Source organism: Castor canadensis, chromosome 11 (assembly GCF_047511655.1).
Source record: "Castor canadensis chromosome 11, mCasCan1.hap1v2, whole genome shotgun sequence".
In the NCBI taxonomy this organism is placed as follows: Eukaryota; Metazoa; Chordata; class Mammalia; order Rodentia; family Castoridae; genus Castor; species Castor canadensis.
The window spans coordinates 63582964-63605376 of NC_133396.1; the positions used below are offsets into that span (position 1 = coordinate 63582964).

Below are 22413 nucleotides of genomic sequence, written 5' to 3' on the forward strand. Positions count from 1 at the left end.
GGCTGGCCTCCAATTCACGATCTCCTTGCATCAACTTCCCTTGTGCTGGGATTACAGGAATGTACCACACACTAAGCTTTTTACTTAAGTGTCTTTCTTGTTGTCTCTGTCTCCCAATGAGAATTTAAGTCCCCCAAAGGCAAAGATATTTTGGTCTGTTTTCTACACTGCTATATAAACTAGAACTTATCACACTCAATGAATATCTGTTGAATAAATACAAGCAGCTTGTTACTAAATTCTTCATTCAAAAAGCCAAGATGTATCCGCACCCCACCCATGTGCCTGACACTGTGCTTCAGGCTGAAGTTCTGAGAAAGGACTAGAACCGGACCTGAGCCCTTCTAGAACCCTCAGCGGGGAAGCTGTGGGAGTGGGGAGAGTCACAGCTAAATAACTGCAACACAGGGATGACAGTGCGAAGAAAGCTAGGATGGAGACAAAGGGTCAGGTCAGCAGTCAGGGAAGATCCCATGAGGAGATGGTGCTAAGCTGGCCCTTGAAGACCCAGAATGACTTGGTGTATGGAGAAGGGGGAAGATGGGGGACAGAGGGAAGGGCAAACATGGGGGACATCCTGGGAATCAGGAAGGGCCCTACATGACAGAACTACAGAGGGGGAAAGGCCAGTGAGGTTGTCACAGCAATTCATGAGGGCTTTGAAAGCCAGGATGCAGAGTTGGACCTAGTTCCAGAGGCACCATGGAGCCATGCAAGGCTTTTGAGCAGGGAGAGTCCATGGTGTCAGAAAGCTCACCTTGGCCGTGTGAGAAGGGCATACCATGTTGGGTGAGCAGGAAGGCGAGGAAAGTTCCAGGACTGTCCTAGAGAAAGCTGGCAAGGCAGGAGCCAGGCAGTGCAGAGGGACAGGTGGGAAGAAGGGGCAGAACTGGAGAGGGTAAGGACTTTGTAAATGATGGCTGCTGGGAAGGAGCCACGTCAGAAAGTCAGGTAGACCTCAGAGGCACAGACTAGGGGGAGTGGGGGAAGCTGAAATTCTGACCATTAGATCAAGGATACACCAGTGGGTATCCTTCAGGCTAAGCAGCTTCTATAGCAGAGAATGGGCACCTCCGGGCCCTGCCTACCTTCCCACCCTTCAGCCCCCCCCCGCCCCCCAGACAGGCCAGGAGAAGATTTTCTCCAACTGGCTTTTTTGGCTAAGACGCAATGTCACTTCTAGATGATCCATCCAGCTCTGGAGATGAGCCAGTCTGCAGAGTGGGGGATAGCTATGTCTCTAAAACACAGCCAAGGAGCAGCCTCCCAGAGCCAAACAAGACTGACAGAAGCAGAGCTGGCAGGGGGTCTCTAGTCCCAGCTGGCTAATGCAGGGACAGGACTTTGACAGGGTCTCCACCTGCCTGGGCTTCAGTCTCCCTGGAGGTCAGGCCCCAGTGGTCCCCACCAGTTCCCACCAGCCAGAAGGAATGGTCCATTTCCCCCACCCCATCCAGTCAGTCAGCAGGAGACATTTGCTGCAGCCCAGTGGGGCCCACACTCTGCTTCTCTCCCATGGGAGAGATAGGGACACAGACTTGGTGTCTTTCGGGCTGAGTTGGAGTTTTGTCTGTCCCAACATTTGTCTGTTGCTTTCTGTAGGCCTCAGTTTTCCAATCTGTCAAGTGGGATGAGAAAAAACTTCTCATCACAGTGTCAAGCAGACTAAATAAGAGCACCTACAGAAGGAACTGGTGACAGCCTCTTCCAGTCTCCAGGAAAGTCAGCTGAAACCCAAGGCTGGTACAACAGGTGAGCTTCACCCACACCTTAAGATACATTCCAGAAAAAGAAGCATCCCGTGCAGCCCATCAGCTTACACAGAGGGAGGCTCCAAGTCAGGCTGGGCATTTATTGAAAGATGCCCTAGTTGGGTGTGGTGCACAACTGTAATCCCAGCATTGGGACAGGAGAATCCCAAATTCAAGACCATCTTGGGCTATACAGTAAGAACTTGTTGCAAAAACAAAAGAGAAAGAGACATGGGTCAAGTGGCAGAGAGTTTGCCTAGCAAGTATAAGGCCCTGAGTTCAATTCTCTGCACTGCACCAACACAAACAAACAAACAAATCTCTTTCTTCAGCTGAGTAACCCCAGCCCCAGAGAAGATGGTGCTGCTGGTGCTGCCAAAAGGGAAATCAGCCTTTCTCCCTGGTTGCTAAATGTTGGGGTTCCTGAGTGCCCACAAAGGTCCTCCTCTGTGCAACCCCTGAGCTGGTGGGAGAAGAAAGTACTTATCATTTACTGTCCAAGTCCAGCCTGCGAGTGAACCTGCATGCATATGCAACGGCATGGTGACCACAGAGGTGGGGACCCCTAGGCACAGCAACAGTACCTGGAGCCATGGGACTGGGGACTGATTAGGCTGGGCTGGTGCCATCTTCACAGAAGCAATGGCCCAGTCCCATTAGGGGACAGGCAGGGCTGGGGCTGCAGGGATCAAGCACTTCTGCACACAGAGATTGTCAGGAGCCCATCTCTGCCTTGGGGCTCCCTGTCTGAGGACACAGCTGCATATACCATGGTGCCGAATGGGCCCAAACACAGGCCAAGCCTAAGCAGGAACAGTAAATTCTACCATGGGACAGAGGACTGGGAAGGCTTTTGGAAGAAATGGTCTTTGAGGTGGGTTTGCAGAAAGAGAAGGGGTTGAGGGTGCATGGACAAGGAACAGATTCAAGATGAGGCTGGGAGCTGGGAGTAGTGCCCTCGTCCCTGGGATGCAGAGTGCAGATTTGGAAAACCTGCTTTTACCACAATTACAGCCATCTTAGCAGGGTCTGCTGTGGCTAGGACCACCTGGCCTCGATTTCCTCATCTGTATCCTGCAGAGAATCTTCTCTGCCCCCTGGGCTCACATGCTTTCAAATCAAAGCACCCACCAGGAACTCAAAGGACTCACTCCAAAGTCAGAGAGGCTTCAGTTCCACATCCACCCCATCCTAGCCATGCAGCACTTGGGGAACCTAACTAACAAGAGCTGAGAACTGATACAGTAGGACTGAGCCATAGCCACTGAGGCTCCCACCCCCTCTGGAGGAGCCCTCACTTACATAGGAGGCCAGGAGGGCGGTTGGAGCCAAGATGAGTGCCAGGTAGAGGCAGGGGGCTGTGGCAAGCAGGCTGAAGGCACAGATGAGGGGTTCAGCCCTAGGATTCACTTTCTTGTACCTCCTTGCAGCTTCAGCCCCCAGGATGACACCAATGATGCCAGTCACAATGGTCAGTGCCCCAAAAATCAGGCTGATGGAATGAGCAGAGAAGAGAAGGCTGGGTCAGTGCTGCATCCTGGCCCTACCCCCCCGACTCCCCAGCCTAGCTACCTGGCCAGGGGTATGATCTAGTACCTCCAGGGAACTATGGCTGTGGGCCCCTGACCAGACCTGCCCCTCCCTTCCTCCTAACAGTGGTCCTGGGGCCTCAGGACCCTGGTCAGAGACCCATGGACTCCCCCCGCTCTCCTCCATGCCCTTCCTGCCTCACCCTGGGGAACCACTGTTCATGTGGGTGATCTGCCCAGTACTTCAGAACCCCAGGTCCCAGCCTACCTCACCTCCAGTTACCTTCTTCACCCTCTCACCACCCAAAATGGCCCTCCTGGGAATCTTTATTCTCGGGCCCCTCTCTGGCTTCAACCTTCTCTTCCTGTCACTTCCAATACTGAGAGGAATGAAGCATATTGCGCTCCTATGACAAACCCAGCCCTGTCCAGCCTTGGCACACACTAGTCCTCCAATCCCATCCTCCACCCCCTGTCTGAACACCTGTCAGGCAACCTCCTGCTACCCATCTACTCCCAGATCCAGTTGATCTGGGAGTGTCTGGCTCCCCCTTGTGTGTCTCTCCTCTGGAGAAATGCCCATCCATGATAACATTGTACAGGCCCCCGAGAGTGCTTTCTGAAACTCTGCCACACATTCTCCACTACCGATCATACACCCACCAGGATTTGTCCCAACTCCATCCATCTTCGTGATCTGACTCTGGCTCACCTCAACCCCATGCCCATCTCTATTCTCCTCTTAATCCAGCACCCCAGTCCTCACCTCATATTTTCATTCCTTCATCTGGAACACCCTGTACTAGGTTTTGTTTTTTTTTCACCTACCAAATTCCTACTTATTCCTCAAGACCCATCACAAATGCCCACTCCTCAGAAATGCCTTCCTCTGTTTCCTTACTGATCCCTTCACTTCCATCAGATCTCATAACACTATTTATGTCTCTATCATCAACATCATTCTCTCCCCTGTGAACTCCTAGAGAACAGTGCCCAGGTTTGTTTTGCTTTCTTGACTCTATCCTGGAAGCACAGAGCCCAGAATCAAGAAATACATGTTGAGCAAGTGAACTCATGGATTCCCTTCCAGAATTCTGGAAATTTCTGGGGAAAAGAGGAAAGCAGAGCTGAGAAATGTTAAGGCCAAGCTCACTCAGCTGGTAAGTGGTACACATTGTCACCTTCTTGCTCCATTCAAGCCCCTTTTAAAGGACTTCAAAGGCACAGCTTGGACAGTGACCAGCATGAACTCTTGGGCACCCAAATCTAACCAAGATCTTCCCAGACCTCAGAGGACCTGCCTGTTGTCCTCTGTGCAAGCCCTCAGCCAGCACAGTGTCCCTGAAGGACCAGCCCCGGCCAGCTGTGTGGCTTCCCTCTCATCTCCCTCCATCCTGAACTCTCTTTGCCCTGTGCTTTCAGGCTTTCCCCTTGACCCATGCTGTTCCCTTGGCTTGAAGCCCACTGTCCCCACACCCTCCTCCCCCTGATCCCATCTCCTCCTAGACCCAAACAATTCCAGAATTATGGGCCTTGCTATTACTCCACACCTCCCACAAGGATGTAAGAGTGTGATTGTGCAAGACTGGCACTACCAACTGCAGGCCATGAAACCACCTGCCCTTCATCCTCTGTGAAAAGTTCATCCCATGGGCAGAGGACCGGATCATGTGCATGTGAACACGTGCATACACACACACACACTGCAATCCCTTCAGTGTACAGGAGGGCATGTGGAGCCCAGAGAGGGTGGAAACTTGCCTGAGGTCACACAGTCTCTGGAGGGCTGAGACTCCTGGTGGCCAGGCACATGTGTGCTCTTTGCAGCAAAAGGTCCTCACCAGACCTCCCTAAGCTTCCAAGTTGAGCAAGGCTTGGCAGAGCCAAGTCAAATGACCTCAGATCCCGGATAAGCGTTATCGCCTCTAAGTCCTGGAATGAGCTGGCTGTGGCAGGTTCTAAAACCTTTGTGAGACTTTGGATTGACTATTCAAACAGGCAACAGGCAGTTGGGGGAGGGAGGTCCCCACTGGCCCTGGTGCAAGCAGAAGACACACCCAGCAACAAGCCCTCTGAGCTCCCCCTCTCCCCATGCAAGGCCTTCCAGGATCACTGGCTCTCAGAGCCAAGAGGGCCCTTAAGGGCCTGAGGCTTCTACGCCATCTCCTACACAACAACCCTGGGAAGCAGCTGTCCAGGCTGTACACTTGCACCTCCAAGGCTGGTGCTCACTACCCGCCATGCAGCGCCTCCAGCTGCGCCCTTCAGTTCCAGCACTGGAATCCTCCTTGTGGTTGCACCAGGATCCTAAGAATCCTGGCCTACAGCTTCCACCCCTGCCCTGTGCACACCTAGGGCCTGTCCTAATCCAGGAGGGTGTATTAGCATCTCAGGTCTGTGCAGAGACCCAACACAGGAACCTCTGCCACTCTGGTAACTGAATAATGACCGACCTCCCAAGGTGTTTTCGTCTCTGGAACCTCCTAAGGGAACACACTTCACAGATGCAATTGTACTAAGAATGTGACCAGAGCCTCTTCAGAGAGCACCATGTACCCAGGAACACTGAGTCAGGTGCCCATGGCCTCCTGAGATCTTCCCCAGCCAGAGCCCCTGGGCTGGGCCAATGCCCCTCACCCTCCTTCCTCACCTGTCCTCACTGCTACATGGCTCCTGGAAGCAGGGAAGTTGCAGCCCATGCACCACACGGGCCTCGAACAGAAACTTGGGTGCCCAGAAGCCCAGGGCTCCAGTCACAAAAGCCATAGCTGTCACTCCAAGTGTCGACCACACAAAACTCCAGCTGCAAGAGAAGAGGGCTGGGGCTGCAGGGGCCTGTCCACTCCCACTCCCTCACATAGGTTCCAGTGTCCCCAATGCTCCTGAGACCCTCCACAGCCCACCTCCATCCCCCTGGCGCACATCGTGCCTGCCTCCCTCATCCACAGGGCCATGTCTTCCTATCCTGAGGCCCCAGTCCAACACTGCAGTCTGCAGGAAGCTGTCCCTGCCTGCCTCCATCTCCCTGGGAGTCCCCTCACTGGGTCTCATGGCTCTCTGGAACATAGAGAGCTGAGTCCTGTTTTGCCCTATGCTGCAGGGGATCATGAGTCCTGGGACTGTGATTGGTTCTTTCTGTCTCCACTATGTGACTTGGAGAGGTAAACAACAAGCTCCTGGCATCCTCCAAGCAGCCCAGAGAAGTGGGCAAGGCTGCAGAAATACTCCATTAAGCAAATAAGAAAGTGGGGCTCCGAGTCTCAGGGTGGAACTCATGCCACCTGCTCTCCCTCCCAGCCCACACTTGTGTCACATTAAAAGGCTATGGGGGGCTAAGCCTGAAGTGATAGAGGGGTAGGTAAGTGGCGCTCAGAAGAAGAAGAGGGTGGTAAACATTGAGACATGCAGAGAGGACTCCCTGGAAGCAGTTGGGGTTCTCTGTGGCTGGTAACAGGGAGCAGAGACACTCACTTTCTCCCCAGGTATCTGACATCCTCACACCAGCTGCTCCTCGGGTTCCCCACTGCTATCTCCTCCTGCTTCTCAGCAGCTCCTCTGGGTGGGTCTGGAACCAGCAGGATGAGCAGGATCAAGGCCACAGCTTCCAGGCAGGGCATGATCTAGGGACAAGAGGGCCCAGGAAGCTCGGAGTTGCACGCTACTGTGGCTCTAGAGACCTAGCAGTGACAAGTCACAGTGTTTGAACTTGGTACTGGTTATACAGAGAGCTGGACATATCTGTTTTTCACTCTTGAGGAAGGGCATAGCCTCTCTAGGGAGTAGAGTCCCCTTGGACCTAATGAATGCCCCTCTATTCAGCATAGATGCGCCTCTGTGGGATCCGTAGGCCCAAGATGGCTGGGAATGGGAAGCTGCTGAGTACTTCTGCCTCAAGAACCAGCCCTTTTCCTGGCCTGATATCCTCTCCTGGAGAACCTGCTGCCCATACTCCAAAGACAGGTGTTTCACTGCCCACCTTGGGGGAGTTTCAAACAGCTCAGACCTTGAGAAGGTTCAATTCAAAGCAAGTCAGACCAGCCTCCTTCAAGCTCCCCCAGCCTAAGATGCCATTCTCCTTCCATGGCCTCACGTGCCAACTCAGCAAAGATCCATACACAGGACAGAGTCCCAGCCCTCTGCCACCAAGCTCCTTCTTCTGAGTACTGCACATCCCTATCTGATGCTGAGCGGGTGGTAGCCTCATCCCTGCAGGACCCACTGGTATGTTCCCAGGTCCTGGCTCCACTAACTGAGTAGCCCTAACTGCCTGTCATCAGGGCCTGCTAATGGGACTAGGAACTTTCCAGTCCTTGTCCAGCAGTCCTCATGATTCCAGAGGTAGCATTTCATCTACAGATGGGCACAGGCTACAAAGAGAGAGGCAACTTGCTTGAGGTTGCACAGCTAGTAGTAAAATGAGCAGCTGGGATTTGAACTCAAGGTCATGAACCCATAAGCCTATGTTCCACATGAGGCCCCAAATGTCCAAAGCGGCCAACAACTGACGCTCCTCCATGGCGCCGGGTACTCTGCCAAGTGGCCAAGGCCACCAGAGGCTGGAAAGTCCCTGCCAGCCCGGGGGAAAGCAGAGGGGAGAAAAGCAAGCTGGACTCACTCGGAGGGCCCAACGCCAGTTCCCAGTCAGCTTTGCCACAGCTGACCCCAGCACATAGCCCAGACCACTGCAACAAAGGGAAAGGGAGATGGGCCATTAGGGGTGAAAGTCAGGGCCAAAGCCATCCCAAACCAGGTTGCCCCTGACCCAAGAAGTGAACTCTCTGCAGGCTCAGAGCCCTCTCCTTGGGAAAAGTGGCCCATGTGAGGCCCAGGTGTCTGCTGCCCTTGGTCAAGTCACTAGTGACCTCTGGCCTCTAGCCCAGCACCAGTGCCACTCTCCGTATATTAGGACACACATGCCCCCAGCCCCAGCCTTCTTGCCCAAGGCCCTGTCCTGTTGAGTCAAGCAAGTTCAGGAAACCAGGTCAGAGCTCAGAGGCCTGACTGCAAATCTCACCCTGTCCTCCTCGCTGGAAGCACAGGGTGTGACCCTGACACACTTCCTCCCAGCCTCACCTCCCAGGCTGCCCTTTCCTGAGCAGACCATTGCTTTTTCTCACTCCTCAGAGGAGTGCACTAACCTGCAGGGAGCATTTCTGCAATCTTTACTCCTCACCACAGCCCCCTCAATGGAGGCTCAGAGAGGTAAAGTGACGGGAAGAAGGGGTAGCGCTGTGATCTGACCTCTCCTATTCCCAGCCTTGCCCCTAGTCTGACTCTTTTGGGCCTCAGTTTACCACCTAGGGAAGTGGACCTAGGGGTAATACCAACCTTCCAACAGGGATGAAGATGTAGAAGATGGCCAGCACTCGGGTTCGCTGGTCCTGCACGAAGAGGTCGCCCAGGAGAGTGGGAGCAATGGTGGAATAGCTGGCTGTGCCAATACCCACAGCTCCCCGGGCCAGGAAGAAGAGCCAAGAATACTGGGCAAGCCAGGCACAAGACTACAGTGAGTTCTAAACATTGCCCATGGGGCAAGGCTCCAAAGGGATCTCATGACAAAACCACTAGGAGAGGGAGTAGGAACCAGGGCTGCAGATACCCCTCTTCTTCCCCCCACATGAGTACCCCTGCCGGTACCTTCAGTCACCACCTGCCCCACACCCAGGAGAGCCCTCCCCCTGGGTCTCTGCTAACCAGGCCAGTTCCCCAGGCAGTAGTGTCATACCCACCCCACCCTCAGCAGAATCGGGGAAGAAAGACCAGGTAGATGGGGCAGTGGGAGGTACAAGACAGAGCCTCCTGTTTGCTTTGCCCTTCAGGCCTGGAGGTTTTGCCCCACTTCCTCCCAACCCCTGGCAGCCTGATCCCAGAGCCAGCCCGGGCAGGAAGGCAGTAGAACTATCTCCACCTGGCTCTGAGGAGGGGAACAGGGAGGAAGTAGAGGGAGAGGCCCCCCAGGGGCTGAGGAGTATGAACACATACCTGAAGGGTGATGAAGGAGCTAGAGAGGCCAGCCCCTGACCAGAGTAGGATCCCAAAGCTCAGTGTGGCCTTGCGGCTATAGCGGTCACCCAGGTAGCCAAACACAGGTGCAGACACCAGCAGGCAGCCGATGAAAACTGAAGGAGACACATAAGGGGCAGCCTGGATCCCCCCACGACATGGGTGGGCAGACAGCCCCGCTGGCCTGGGAAGGGGCCCTGCTCAGATGCTGCAAGCTGGCATCTTGGCAGTGGGTCCAAGGCATGAAGAGAAAACGACAAGGGGGGCTTGCTCAGCCCTAATACAATACACAGCCTCTAGCCCAGAGTGTGCAGCACCGGGCCTGGGTCAACCACAGCTCTGCCACTTGCTCACCGTGAAGCCTCCCTGAGCATCACCCCAGCACTGGAGAAGACAACACCTTCCCAGGCTGTGCAAAGGGAAATGAGACATGAATGTGGAGCTCCGGCATGGAGTGGATGACAGTTTCCTAGCCTTACCACAACACATGACCTCTGTGAGCCTAGGGAGTGGGCCTGACCTGATTTGTCACTGACACACCTGCTGCTGGCAACAGAAAAGTCAGCCTGAGGCCTGCTTCGACCAGCAGCCAAGGATAGCTTAGAATGAGCACACTGCTGGCTTCCAGTGGCTCACGCCTGTAATCCTAGCTACTTGGGAGGCTGAGACTTCATCTCCAAAATCACCAGAGCAAAATGGGCTAGAGGTAAAAGTCCTGAGTTCAGACCCCACCAAAAAAAAAAAAAAAAGATGAGCACATTGACCATGACCAGGGATGATTCCAGGAGGCTGGGGAAGAGTTGGTTTTCCTTGAAAGGTTGTATCTATATCCCTTTTAAAGTAAGCCCTTACTAATACTAGCTATTCTGTGAGGAATAGCCATGGTTTGCCTGGCTATATTCCACATGGGTAAGTGCCCAGTGCACACACTACCTCCGTGTCTTAAATAAAATCACTTCCATTCTTGGAGGATGGTGAGTCCCTGCCTCAAAGCTGGGAGAGCTGGCAGGTGGACAAAAGTAGGTCCAGACCCTCCTCCACCTAGTCCCCAGCACCTGGAACGGCAGTCCCTGAGGGCAGATGATTGACATTTCCTGAGCCCAATGAATGGCCAGGTTCTTCCCAGCTCACATTCCAGCCCTCCCACTCTCCCTGACCTGCTCTAGTACTGGGTTAAGCCATATGTAATTGTGGAAATTAGGCCAGTTTTGACCTACAAAACCAGCAATTTAATACAGTTCAACCTAATGCTCCATAGAGAGAGATCTTTGGTGTCAATGGCATTGAAAATTTTAATAGCTGCTGCCAAAATAGGGCTCCAAAAAGGCTGAATTTACCCTTGCCGAAGTGCGCGCCAGCACCCTCATGGACACTCCATATGACCAATCACTTTATTTTTGTTCATCTAGTGAAAAACAAACAGTTTCTCTCTGCTGTTTTAGTCTGCATGGTCCTATTCCCTGTGAAGTTAAGCAACAGTTCTTATTCGACATCCTTTGCTCACTTTTCTATTGGGCTGTTTGCCTATAATACTTTCCCAGTCTTTTATTGTTTGTTTGTTTGGACAGTACTGGGGTTTGAACTGCGGGGTTCTTGATCCACGACATCAGCCCAAGTTTCCAGTCTTTTATATTAGGTTTTAAGGATTTTTAAAGCTCTAAGCTGGGTGTGATGACCATTCCTATAGTCCTAGCTACTCAGGAGGCTGAGGATTGCTTGAGTTCAGAACTTCCAGATCAGCCTGGGCAACATAGGTAGACTCCATGTTAAAAAAAAAAAAAAAAGAAAGAAAGAAAGAAAGAAAAAGAAAAAGAAAAGCTCTAAAGGAAATCATTTGGGTTCAAATCCTGGCCCATCACTTTTTGCCTATTGACTCTCACTCTCCCTATTCCCATTTCATCAACTCTGCAACAGTACTAGTACTTCCTTTATAAGATTATTGAGAGGACTACTAAAATAAAACATAAAATGGTATCTGAATGGCTTTATGTTAGTGCCAGTAAAAAATGCCTTAAGCCTGGACATCTGCAGGACCTTCTCCATGGGAAGGCAGGAACACCTCATTCCTGCATCTCCAGTTCTACTCATTTCTGTGATGAGGTAGGAGGAATTAAGTCAATAGTTGGAATCTGGAGCCAGACTCCATGGCTGAGCCAGTTTCAGTAAAATGGGATAGTAATAATACCGGCCTCCTGGGATTGTCATGAAGGTTAAAGCACGTAGGGGGACGGGTGTGGTTCAGTGGTACAACCCTTGCCTGGAATATACAAGGCCCTGGGTTTGATCCCCAACACCACAAATAAAATAAAGTTGCATAAAATGTCTAGTAAGGTCTAACTATCCCAGCCACAAATCATAAAAAATAAAATTAAGCTAATAAAATATTTGGAAAGGTGCCTGGCGTGTGGTAAGGGACAAGTCAGTGTTAGTTTTATTACTTTTTTTTTTTTTTTTTTTTTGGTGGGACTGGGGTTTGAACTCAGGGCTTCTAGCTTGCAAAGCAGATGCTCTAGTGCTTGAGCCACATCTCCAGTTCAATTTGTTCTGGTTGTTTTAGAAATGGAGGTCTCATGAATTATTTGCCTGGGCTGCTTTTGAACCATGATCCTCCAGATCTCAGCTTCCCAAGTAGCTAGGAATACTTCTCAAGTAGCTCTTGATGGTTTTAAATATTATTAATTAACTAATAATTCCTCCAGTACTTTCTCTGTCTCATGGGAGTTGGAGGGAGCCTGACCACTGTCTTGCCGCTTCCCACCTTACTCCTTCTTTCTTCTTTTTTTTGAGACAGGGTCTTGTTATGTAAACCAGTTTGGCCTTGAACTTGTGATCCTCCTGTCTCAGCCTCCTGAGTGTAGCTATGTGCCAAAAGAAAACGTTTCTGCCAGAGCTGGGGATGGAACCCAGGGCCTTTTTCATGCTAGGCAAGTGTTCTACCCCTGAGCCACACCTACCTCTACCCCACCCTCACAGCTTAACCAAGCTTTCTCAGCCATCAGCTTCTTCTCCGCAGCCCTGTGAACAGACAGCAGGCTGAGTCTTGGGGCCAGTGCACAATGGCCCAGAAAGGTGAAACAACCCACCTGAGGCCACCAGAGACCAACCTGGTCATTAGGCCTGCAGGCCTACTGCCCCTACCATGAACCTATTTGGGCTGCTTCTGCAAAGATGACCCTTTCCTCCATCTACTGCCCAACACACACCACATGCACAAATGCATAGGCACATATGCACCTGCACATACACACATAGGCACGAGCACACGCTTCCCCTCATAACACCTCACTTATTGAGGTCCTTGTAGAAATAACCGTAACTCCTCTATGGTAAGAACAAGCAAAGGTCACCATTGACTCAACTGCCATTATCTTTCAAATCAAGAAAGTTGTGGGTATTGAGGCAAGATGGTCTCACTCTCGCTATAAATATGACTGGAGAGTCAGTGCAGCTCATCTCCCAAGAGTCACAGGCAATTGGAAAAGCTACTTGGTCTGGGTTCACATGACTCTTACAGAAGTTTATAGAGCTACCTACTCCTTCAGACATTTTCAGCTGACTTTAAAACAATATTATTGTAAGTTGACGTAGTTGCCAAGAATGTGATTTTTGGCATTATTGTGTACAACAGGCCCCCTGTATCTGTGGGTCATACCCACACCTTGGATTCTACCAACCACAGTTTGAAAATACTAGGGAAAAATTCATCTGCACTGACAGACTTTTTTCTCATCACTACGATATAACCACTATTCATATAGCATTAGATAGTATAAGCAATCTAGAGTTATTTAAAATATACAGGAGGATATGCACAGGTTCTACGCAAACACTATGCCATTTTATTAAAGGGACCTGAGCATTTCTGGATTTTGCCTCCATCAGTCCTGGAACCGATCTGTACTTCTGTAAACCAGATTTTCATCCAAACCCTGTTGCAGCAGATCAAGTTTACTGTGTTTATGGGAATCATCCACTCCAGAGCCAATTGGTAGAGCCAACTGGTAAAGCTTTGCCAAACCAACTCAACAAATCAGAATGATTGTGAGAAAAATGTTGGCTTCATTTTTTAAACGGAAAGCAATGTGTTGTCACCCATCCCTGAGACCACTATCTCATTTCTGAATTCTAATTTGTAGATAAAGAGCAGACAGTCATGCACAGCAGGAGCAGACTGCTAGATAAGGCTTGGCTTCCTGCCAGGCTTGTGGCCCGCAGAAAGATCCCCAGAGCACTCTGTCCATGCTCTTTCTAGTTTGTGCCCAGGCCTCCCTGCAGAAGCCACAAAGTGCCTCTGCTTTGTGCCCTGCAGTTTTTATTCCACAGAGCAGAGTGTCCAGGATGAGGCATCTATTCCTGCTTCAGGAGGTACATAGGAGATTGTAAAGGGGGAAGTGAGGAAGGCACCCCACGGCTGGAGCAGGCTTGCTGTCAGGCAGACCACATTAGGAGAGAGGATATGAAAGTGGACCTCTCAAAACTGCTCACACAGTCCCGGGGAGTCTTTTTGCATCCCTCTGGGGATCCTGTAACTAATTCGAGAACCATGTTCTACAGCATTGCAATAGTGGACCTTCATAAGAAGGATCCACAGAGGGATCACAGTGTGTGTGCGTTGTAGGCTGGGGGTGCACACATGGGTGTCATGTGCTGTGACCATGTATGCAAATATGTGGGTGGGTGTCACCACTCAGGCACTGGCAAGAGAAAGTAAGTCTGTGCCTCATGGCCCCAAGTGCTCCACCTTCAAATGGCTGCTCCCTGCTGCTGGACTTAGGTGGACTTAGGCTCTCTGTGGCCAGAAGCCCTTCCTGGGTCTGAATCTGTCTGTCTGTGACCTGCTGGTCAGATTTTCCATTCTGTGTTAGAAAAGCACACATCAGGATTTCTCGCATCTCTGAGAAATACTCAGCTGAGCTCACAAGCATAAAGGGAATGAATGACAAAGCCATAGTGGTGACTCTACACTCAGAGACTTTCCCAAAGCTCTCCCTCAACTTGTCCTAGAGCACCTGACACTCCAGGCCTTAGCCTCCTTTCTTCTCCTCCTACCACCACTGTCCATCCAGCCTAGATCCCACCCCTCTTTTGTGTAGGGGACTCAGGAGGATGGCAGCTAGGCACAGCTCATTGTGTCTAGTGTGACCCCAGGGCCCAGGAGCTACTCCTCACCTGTCTGAAGCAAGCCAGCATTGCTGTCACTGATCTGAAAAGACTTCTGTACATCCAGCAGCACTCCTGGGGGTGGAGGGACAGCAGTCAGGAAATGAGAAGTAGCCCGCTGAGCTTCCAAAGGCAACTTCCTCTGAGTTTGGGGCAGAGCACAGCTGAACAGTACACAGTGGAGCCAACAGAGCTAGGCCCACTGTTATATTCCTCTCTCCCATACATTTGTACCTACACACACACACATACACACACACACACAGAGGAAGGACAAAACATGCGCACATCAAACATACACAGAAATAGCACTCAAACACATGTACACACATACTTACACACAGCATGCACTTGCAGGTATGCAAGTAGGTGAATGCACACACAAACAGGCATTCCCAATGAAATATGCTTGCAGAGACACAGGAGCCAAGTATACCCAGACATATATACACACTGAGACTTATACCTAAAGACACGCTGGCAAGCAGGCACACATGTGCACAGCTGCCGCTTCACATCATAGTCAGAGTAGCCAGCAGCTCCCTTTCCACAGGTTAGATCACTGTGTAAATGAAAGTCCCAGCAGTGTGCAATGCAGCAGCCCTGCTCATGCACAAACATCACACATGAGTGTGTACATGCCCTGGCCTGCACATGTGTACACACAAGCATGTTCTTCTAGAGGCTTGAGCACATGAACATAGAGCTTCAGGGACTTAGGCTGGCCTCAGTCCCACCTCCCTAAGGGTGGCAGGCTCCCACTCTGCACTGGCTCCAGATCTGAAGCCCCTCAAGATCTTGGTAAGCCACAGGCTGGTGTGTGAGTGCTCAGCCTAATACAGAAAGAAGAGGTAGCTTCTCAGACACTGGACTCTGCTCCCTAAAATCCCCTTAGCCTCGTGATCGTATCTTAGAAAGGCCAGGGTCTGCAGTACGTGCTCATGGGAACCACGTGGCTCTGGTCCTGTCACTACTGTGGAGAAGAATCCTTGTCTGTATTGTGTGGCTATGAGAAAATACTTGAATTTGGGTATTTAAAGAAAAAAAGGTTATATAGCTCATAGTTCTGGAGGTGCAAAAGCACGGTGCCAGCATCTGCTTCACTCTGGTAAAGGTCTTGTTGCAGATGGCATCGTGTGGCAGAAGCATCTTCGAGAACAGAAAGTAGTCCATGCAGAAGAGAGGCACAGGCTCATTTATAACAACCCATCCTCTCAGGAATAATCACGGTGAGACAGCATTAATCCACCCATTAGGGTGGAGCCCCCATGACCGAATTACCTTCCACAAAGCTCCATCTCTTAAAGGTGCCACACTGCACACTGGGTTCCACACATCCAGCAGAGGAACATGTGGGAGACAGCCCACGTCCCAGCCATAGCAAAGAACATCGTTGCTTCCTTTGACTCATAGGACAGCCAACAGCCAGGCCCTGAGCTCAACATATGCAACTTTTATCCTAAGAGGAAGGGACTGTCACTGTTCCTCTTACCCCGATAGGGAAGCATGCTCCAGCTGCTGGAACTGGCAGGGCTGGGACTCAAATCCCAGCCACAGGTAGTCTGCCCTGTCACTCAGAATCACAGAAGGGGAGCAAAAGCCCCCAAATGTACTCCTGCAGACCACTCACATTCACACCAAGAAAGCCCCATATCCACCCCTCCAACACCTGCCAACATGCAAATGAAGGTCAAAGAATCAGAGGCGTGAGTTTTTTATTTGGACATCTAGTTTGAGCCCAATTACCACAGCATCCGGGCATATGTCTGAATGTCTTTTCCCCCTTTCAATGACACAAAAAAGGCATAGTCATTGGAGAGAAAAAGACAGACAATACAAGTAAGCAAAATAAATAGCTAAATACTTCTATAATTGCACTCATCTTCCAGTTTTAGTGAAGAGTCCTCTTGTTTTGTCTCCCCTGGGTTCCTCTTGACTTTGCGGCACTGTGTGGGTGGCTCAAGACCAAGACTTTTACCAGTATCTACCACCCTGGCCTCCCAAAGAGCTGTTTCCCACAAGGCAATCTTAACTGCTGCACCAAACTCCTGTCCCAACAGTCCCAGGCACGATATGCTTTCATTCCTCCAAGTCTTCCTCCACCATGATCACAGTGAGAGGAAGTTCCAATGGGAACAGAACCGGGACAGACAGGATTCAGGGTCTAATGACCCAGCCAGGGGCACCGAGGGCCAGTGAAGGGAGAGCAGGCAGCCTAAACTCAGGATTCAGGAAGCTGCATCATGGTGCTGCCTACCCCCTTTGCCTCTCCCTCAGCTTTGATGGGACCCCCAAACACGCACCACAATAGTCTCTGAGCTCACCTCCCCAGCCCACTTCCCTCCATCAGGTTTCAATACAATTATATTCTCCCACCTAAAAATTCTTCCCATGGCTTCCTTTGCCCAGGAAAGAAAGTCCAAGCTCCCAGGTTGGCACTGGAGAAGCCTGAGATCTTGCCCTAAAAACCCTTTTGGGGAATTATTTCCTGATCAGAGCAGACACTCTCAGCCCATCCATGTGCCTTGGTTCCTGCTGGCCCTACTGAATGCCAGTATCCCCCTTCATCCCTGCTTTTCCAATCTTCTCGGCCTTCCAGGCCCAAAACAAAAGTCCCCTCATCCAAGCTCTGCAGGAGCCCTCAGTCTTGCCTGGGGCTGTCCAGCTGACACCCCTCCCCCAGCCCCGTCCTATATTACAGTGACTCAGATATGTACTCTGGATCCCTCTGAGCTCCTCAAAGACAGAAGCCAGGCCAGGTGATGTCTGCAGCCCCCAGAGTCCTATTCATCTTGTGACTGCTCCTTGGTGTGTGAGCTCATAACTGACAGACCAACATCCTGGCCTCCAGAACACCTGGCAGGTGGTAGGTGCCCCTCTTGGGCTCCCCAGCCTAGTCTGTGCCTTCCTCACCTGGCCGAATCTTTCTGCCTTACAGGATCCTTGCTAGTGAGCTTCTCCCTGTGCCCCATTAGATGGCCATCCTTGAGTCAAGAACCACAAATCTGGGTTCCTCCTGGGTCCCCAGTGCCCACCAGAGGCTCCTGCCTGCACTTAGTGCTCCATCTTGAGCCAGCAAGTGATGAAAAGAAAAGATTGGCTCTGAATGAATGGACGGATAAGTGAGTGAATGAACGCGTGAGTGACAGAAGACAGGAGCAGGTTACACCCTGGGCCCTACAAGCAGTAGCCTGCTGTCCCCAGTAAGAGCCATTCTCACCTGGGAGCTGGGCCAAGCTGCTCTGCCCTCCATCCGTAACCTTGCCTGACAGCTCCACCAAGAACCTTTAGGCTTTGCCTGCAAAGCCCAGTCTTCCCTGTTGTCCTCACCCACACCTTCCTTGTGCCCATGCCCCCATATGCATAGTGCCCCCTCTTAGTTTGGGGCCATTTGGGCATGGCTGGAAGCCACCTCCAGGGTTGAGAATGCCAAAATGTGCTCCATGAGAAGAAAGGATATTGAGGAGCTATGTCACCACCAGGATACCCATCCACTCCTCACCTGCAATGACAAACCAGTTCATGTAGTTCAAGAGGTTGATGTAGCAGAGAACCACGGTAACCACATATGCTCTCCAGCGGGCCAGGCTCCACTGGGCAGGCATGGAGGGTGGGGGACACTGACCTGAGGCCAAGGCCCCATAATGCCTGCCTGGCCCGGGGGACTGGCCCTGCAGCCCTCCTGGCCCAGGATCTGGGCACTCAGCAGACATCTCCTCAGCCATACCAACTGCAGTTCCAGTCCCAGGATGTGTGCAGGACACAGATGCCTCAGCTCAGCATCAAGTCACTTCCTGTGGGTGCCCAGCCTCCCAACCTCAAGCAGCTATTCTAACTGTTGGGCATCTTATCACAGTTTCCTGCTGAGCCCACCACAGCCTCGCTGCCGGTAACATGTCACCATCCTCCACCTCCAGGGTGGAGGGTCCTGGTACTGGTGATTGGACAACTGTGCTCCCCTCAACTTAGCCTGTGTCTGCAGCAGCCTCAGTAAGGAAGGGAAGTTCCTGAGACAGGAAACAGGACATGTCTACCCCAAGCCTTGCTCATCACAAGTTGGCCTGGCTGCCCACACAAGAGATGATGGATCATGAGCAGGGACCTTGAACCTGGGTGAGATCGGAAGGCTGGGTTTTGGCTGTTGCCTGCTCACCATCTACTGCCTTACCTGAAAGAATATATCTGGGGTCTGGGGGAACCACCTATGGAGACAGCCTTGCACTGTCATCAATGGAGCTAAATCTAGGGCAAGAGTTTGGTGAGGGAAAGTACAATGGCATGAGTTAAGTGTCTCTTACTAGCAACAAGGGGCAAAAAAGAGTAGCTATACAACAGAGGGGTCAGAAGTTTTGACAGACGAATTAAGACAGCCACAGTGTGACAGTCTCCGTGTGGTTCCAAGTGTGAACCCCTGCCCAGGCACAGTGCAGAGTTGTGGCCAGAAACACAGAACCTGAATCCAGTCATAAGGAAACAACAGACAAACCCAAATTGAGGAACTTTTTTTTTTTTTTTGGCAGTACTGGGAGTTAGACTCAGGCCTCACGCTTGCTAAGCACATGCTCTACCACTTGAGCCACTCCACCAGCCAGGAACACTAATTTTTGTTGCTTTGTTTTAAAACAGAGTCTCACTATGTAGCCCGGGCTAGTCTTGAACTCATGATCTTCCTGCCTCAGTGTTGGAGTTACAGGTATTTACCACAAAGTCCAGTTTAGGAACACTATTTGTTTTTTTACATATGTAAGTTCTTTCTATTTTATTTTAATTTTTTAATTAGGAACACTATTTTTTAAGGCATTGAATTATTTGAAAGTAACAGGAGCTGGAGGAGTATAGCTCAGTGAGAGAGCAGGTGTGTGAGCACATTTGAGGCCCTGGGTTTAATCCCCAGCATCAGAAAAGAAGAGAAAAAAGTTTAAGTAAGCAAACAGAACACTAGTCTGGTGATTTGGCAAGAATGTCAGCTTTGCAACGTGGCAGACTTGGGGTTCAAACTCCAATTTTGCTACTTCTTAGTTTGTGAACTTTGGGCAAGTCCTAACTGCCTGAGTCTTCTATGTGGTAGATGCCCAGCAGGGGTTAACTGTAAGAATGAGTGAGGATAAATGCAAGGAATGTTCCGAGCATGAACCCTGATGCGTAGGTAACACTATTGCTGTAGTGACAATGAGGGGTCACTGTGGATGGTTTTGGTGAAACAGAAACATTCAGAAACATTCAGGGCCTCCAACAGGAGCACATGCAGGCAGTCTAACACTTGAACAAGATTTTCTGCTCCAGAGTTAGACTCTCTACTCACTGGCCTTATGATTTTAGGCAAACTACTTAATCTCTCTGGCCTCACGCCTGTAATTCTAGCTACTCAGGAGGCAGAGATCAGGAGGATCACGGTTTGAAGCCAGTTTGGGAGAAAAGTTCACTAGACCCTATCTCGAAAAGACCCATCACAAAAAAAGTGCTGGTAGAATGGCTCAGGGTGTAGGCCCTGAATTCAAATCCCAGAACCAAAAAAGAAAAAAAAAGCCGGGACAGAGCTCCATCCCTGTGTATGAGTGAAGGAGTACTAAGCACACACGCACCTCACCTACACTTGCATCTCCACATTCATGCAAAGCATACGACACCATTGCCGCTAAGGGGCATCAATATAGAGCTGTCCCCACCCCCGAAATGGCTGTTGCAGCCTAGGTTGCCTCGGGCACCCCTTTCCAGAGTCCAGTCCCCACCACTGCACCAGACTTTCAGACCCAGTCAGGCACTAAGGAAGTTCATCGGGATGAACTCCCAGCACTTGGTCAAATCAGCCTTGGAATATAACCCAAGCCCCAGGCACAGGTCCCCCAACCCTGGGGCCCTGGAATTTGGCCCTGGAGTGGTCCTAGATGGGGGGCGGGCTTCACCTAGAGGCATCTTGGGAATCAAGTTGAAGAGTATCCCCAGCATAAGGCTAACAGGGAATGGTATATGAAGTGAAACCTGGGTCCCAAAGCTCTGAGGTGCCAGCAGGACACTTCAGTCCTGCCAAGGCCTCAGTTTCTTTATTTGAATGCCTGATGAAAGGATTGGATGATCCAAGGAAGTCCCCTCAGGCTCCCATGAGGAGTCAGCAAGAAGATCAAAGGTAGCTACTGCCACCTTCCCAGCTCCATGTGGGAGCTAAAACCAAGAAGTCTTCCTTTTCAAAGAACAAAAGAATGTCCACATGGACACTGCAGGAAACAGCACTTTTGAGTGGGATCTAGAGCCCCGAACGTTGAGGAGAAGGTAAAGGGAAGCTCTTTATTGTGCTAGCTGCAAGTCCATGCACAGGACAGACCTTCCCAGTCACGGCAATGCAGAGCTCATGGCACTATGGATTTTGCAAATTGAGGCATAATGTGTTCAAAAATCACTTTCCCTTAAGAGTGAACATGCAGCCAGTGCCAGTGGCTCATGCCTGTAATCCTAGCTACTCAGGAGGCTACTCAGAAATCAGGAGGATTGCAATTCAAAGCCAGCCTGGGCTAATAGTTTGAGAGACCCTATCTCAAAAACACCCTTCACAAAAAAAGAGCTGGTGGAGTGGTTCAAGTTGTAGGCCCAGAGTTTAAGCCCCAGTACCGCAAAAAAAAAAAAAAAAAGAATATTCCCTTTGTAAACCCATATTCATAGCAGCATAGTCACAATAGCCAAAAGGTAGAAAATAACCCCCAACTGAACCTAACCACCCAACAGATGAAAGAGCAAACATAATGCAGTATGTACATACAATAGAATAATATTTAGCCTTAAAAAGGAAGGAGACTGGCATAGTGGGTCACACCTGTAATCCCACCTATGCAGGAGGCCAAATCTTAAGAGTTCAAGGCCAGGTTTATAATCTCAGCCCTCAGGAGGCTGAGACAGGATCAAGAATTCAAGTCCAGCTTGGGCTGCCTAGCAAGTTTGAGGCCAGCCTAGGCTACATAGTCAGACCTGATGTCAAAAAAAAAGGAAGGAAGGAAATTCAGTTGATGTGAACACAGTGAGGTATCTCAATTGATTGCTCACAATTACAGATAGAAGCAACAGCACAGATGAACCTTAAAGACATGCTAAGTAAGATAAGCCAGTAACAAGCAGGAATCTTTTGTTCCCACTAGGAAACATCTAGAACGGCAGTCATAGCCATAAAAAGTTGAGCAAAGGTTACCAGGGACTGGGGGCCGGGGCCGTTGATGTTTAATTGATTCAGAGTTTGCTTTAGAAATGAGAACTCTCTAGAGCTGCAGAGTGTGATGCTGTTCAATGTGAATGTCACCAAACTGGGCACTTCAAACTGTTGAATTGATTAGCTGGCCGTGGTGGGCGCACCTGCCATCCCAGTCACTTGGGAGGCTGAGGGAGAAGGATCACTTGAGCCCAGGAGTTTGAGAACAGCCTGAGCAACATGGGAAGACCTCCCCATATCAAAAATAATAATAATAATAAAGGTTAAATTGGGGGCTGAGGTCAGTGGTAGAGCACTTGCCTGGTATGCAAGGTCCTAGTTTAGGACCTCAGTTTGGTCCCCAGTACTGCACAGTTAAAAAAAAGTTAAATTGTATATTTTACCATAATTTTTTTTAAATGTGGTAATTGTAATATCAAAGGTAACAACAATCTAGATTCCCAATTTCAAGGTCTGGTTAAATAAATAATGGTACCTCCATGATAGAGCATATAACAGTCCTCTTCATGATGTCAGACTATGTTGATTTCAAAGGTGTTTAGGACATGAAGTGTTAAAAAACAAAAATATGAGATGCATATCTGGCATGATTCCATTTAGGTAAAAACAATAAAATGAAAACTTGTGAGTTGGGTAGTCATAACTCATCTGGGAGCCCCCATGAACTCTGACTGATAGAGACATTCACTTGAGTTTTTTTGTTTTTGTTTTTAAGTGCTGGGGACAGAACCCAGGACCTTCCACATACTTGGCAAGGGCTCTACCACTGAATCACATC

General features: G+C 50.4%; 1 protein-coding gene across 7 annotated transcripts in view; it reads right to left on the bottom strand.

The window, feature by feature from the left end:
* Spns3 (SPNS lysolipid transporter 3, sphingosine-1-phosphate (putative)) overlaps positions 1–18387 on the bottom strand; it is a 41295-nt gene extending 22908 nt beyond the window's left edge. For 2 of the 7 annotated variants that reach the window (XR_002213718.2, XM_020185966.2), the window contains exons 1-8: positions 17946–18387; positions 14453–14518; positions 9263–9399; positions 8609–8760; positions 7896–7962; positions 6752–6900; positions 5931–6083; positions 3054–3243 (exon numbers count right to left, since the gene is read on the bottom strand). Coding sequence is in view for 2 of the 7 variants with exons in the window: in XM_020185966.2 (XP_020041555.1) it covers positions 3054–3243; positions 5931–6083; positions 6752–6900; positions 7896–7962; positions 8609–8760; positions 9263–9399; positions 14453–14518; positions 17946–18168 (1137 nt within the window). In the remaining 5 variants the exon portion in view is untranslated. The remainder of the gene's footprint in view (positions 1–3053; positions 3244–5930; positions 6084–6751; positions 6901–7895; positions 7963–8608; positions 8761–9262; positions 9400–14452; positions 14519–17945) is intronic. The other 5 variants (XR_002213719.2, XM_020185967.2, XR_012438781.1 and 2 more) reach the window with 4 other exon arrangements.
* Between the last annotated feature and the right edge of the window lie 4026 nt (positions 18388–22413).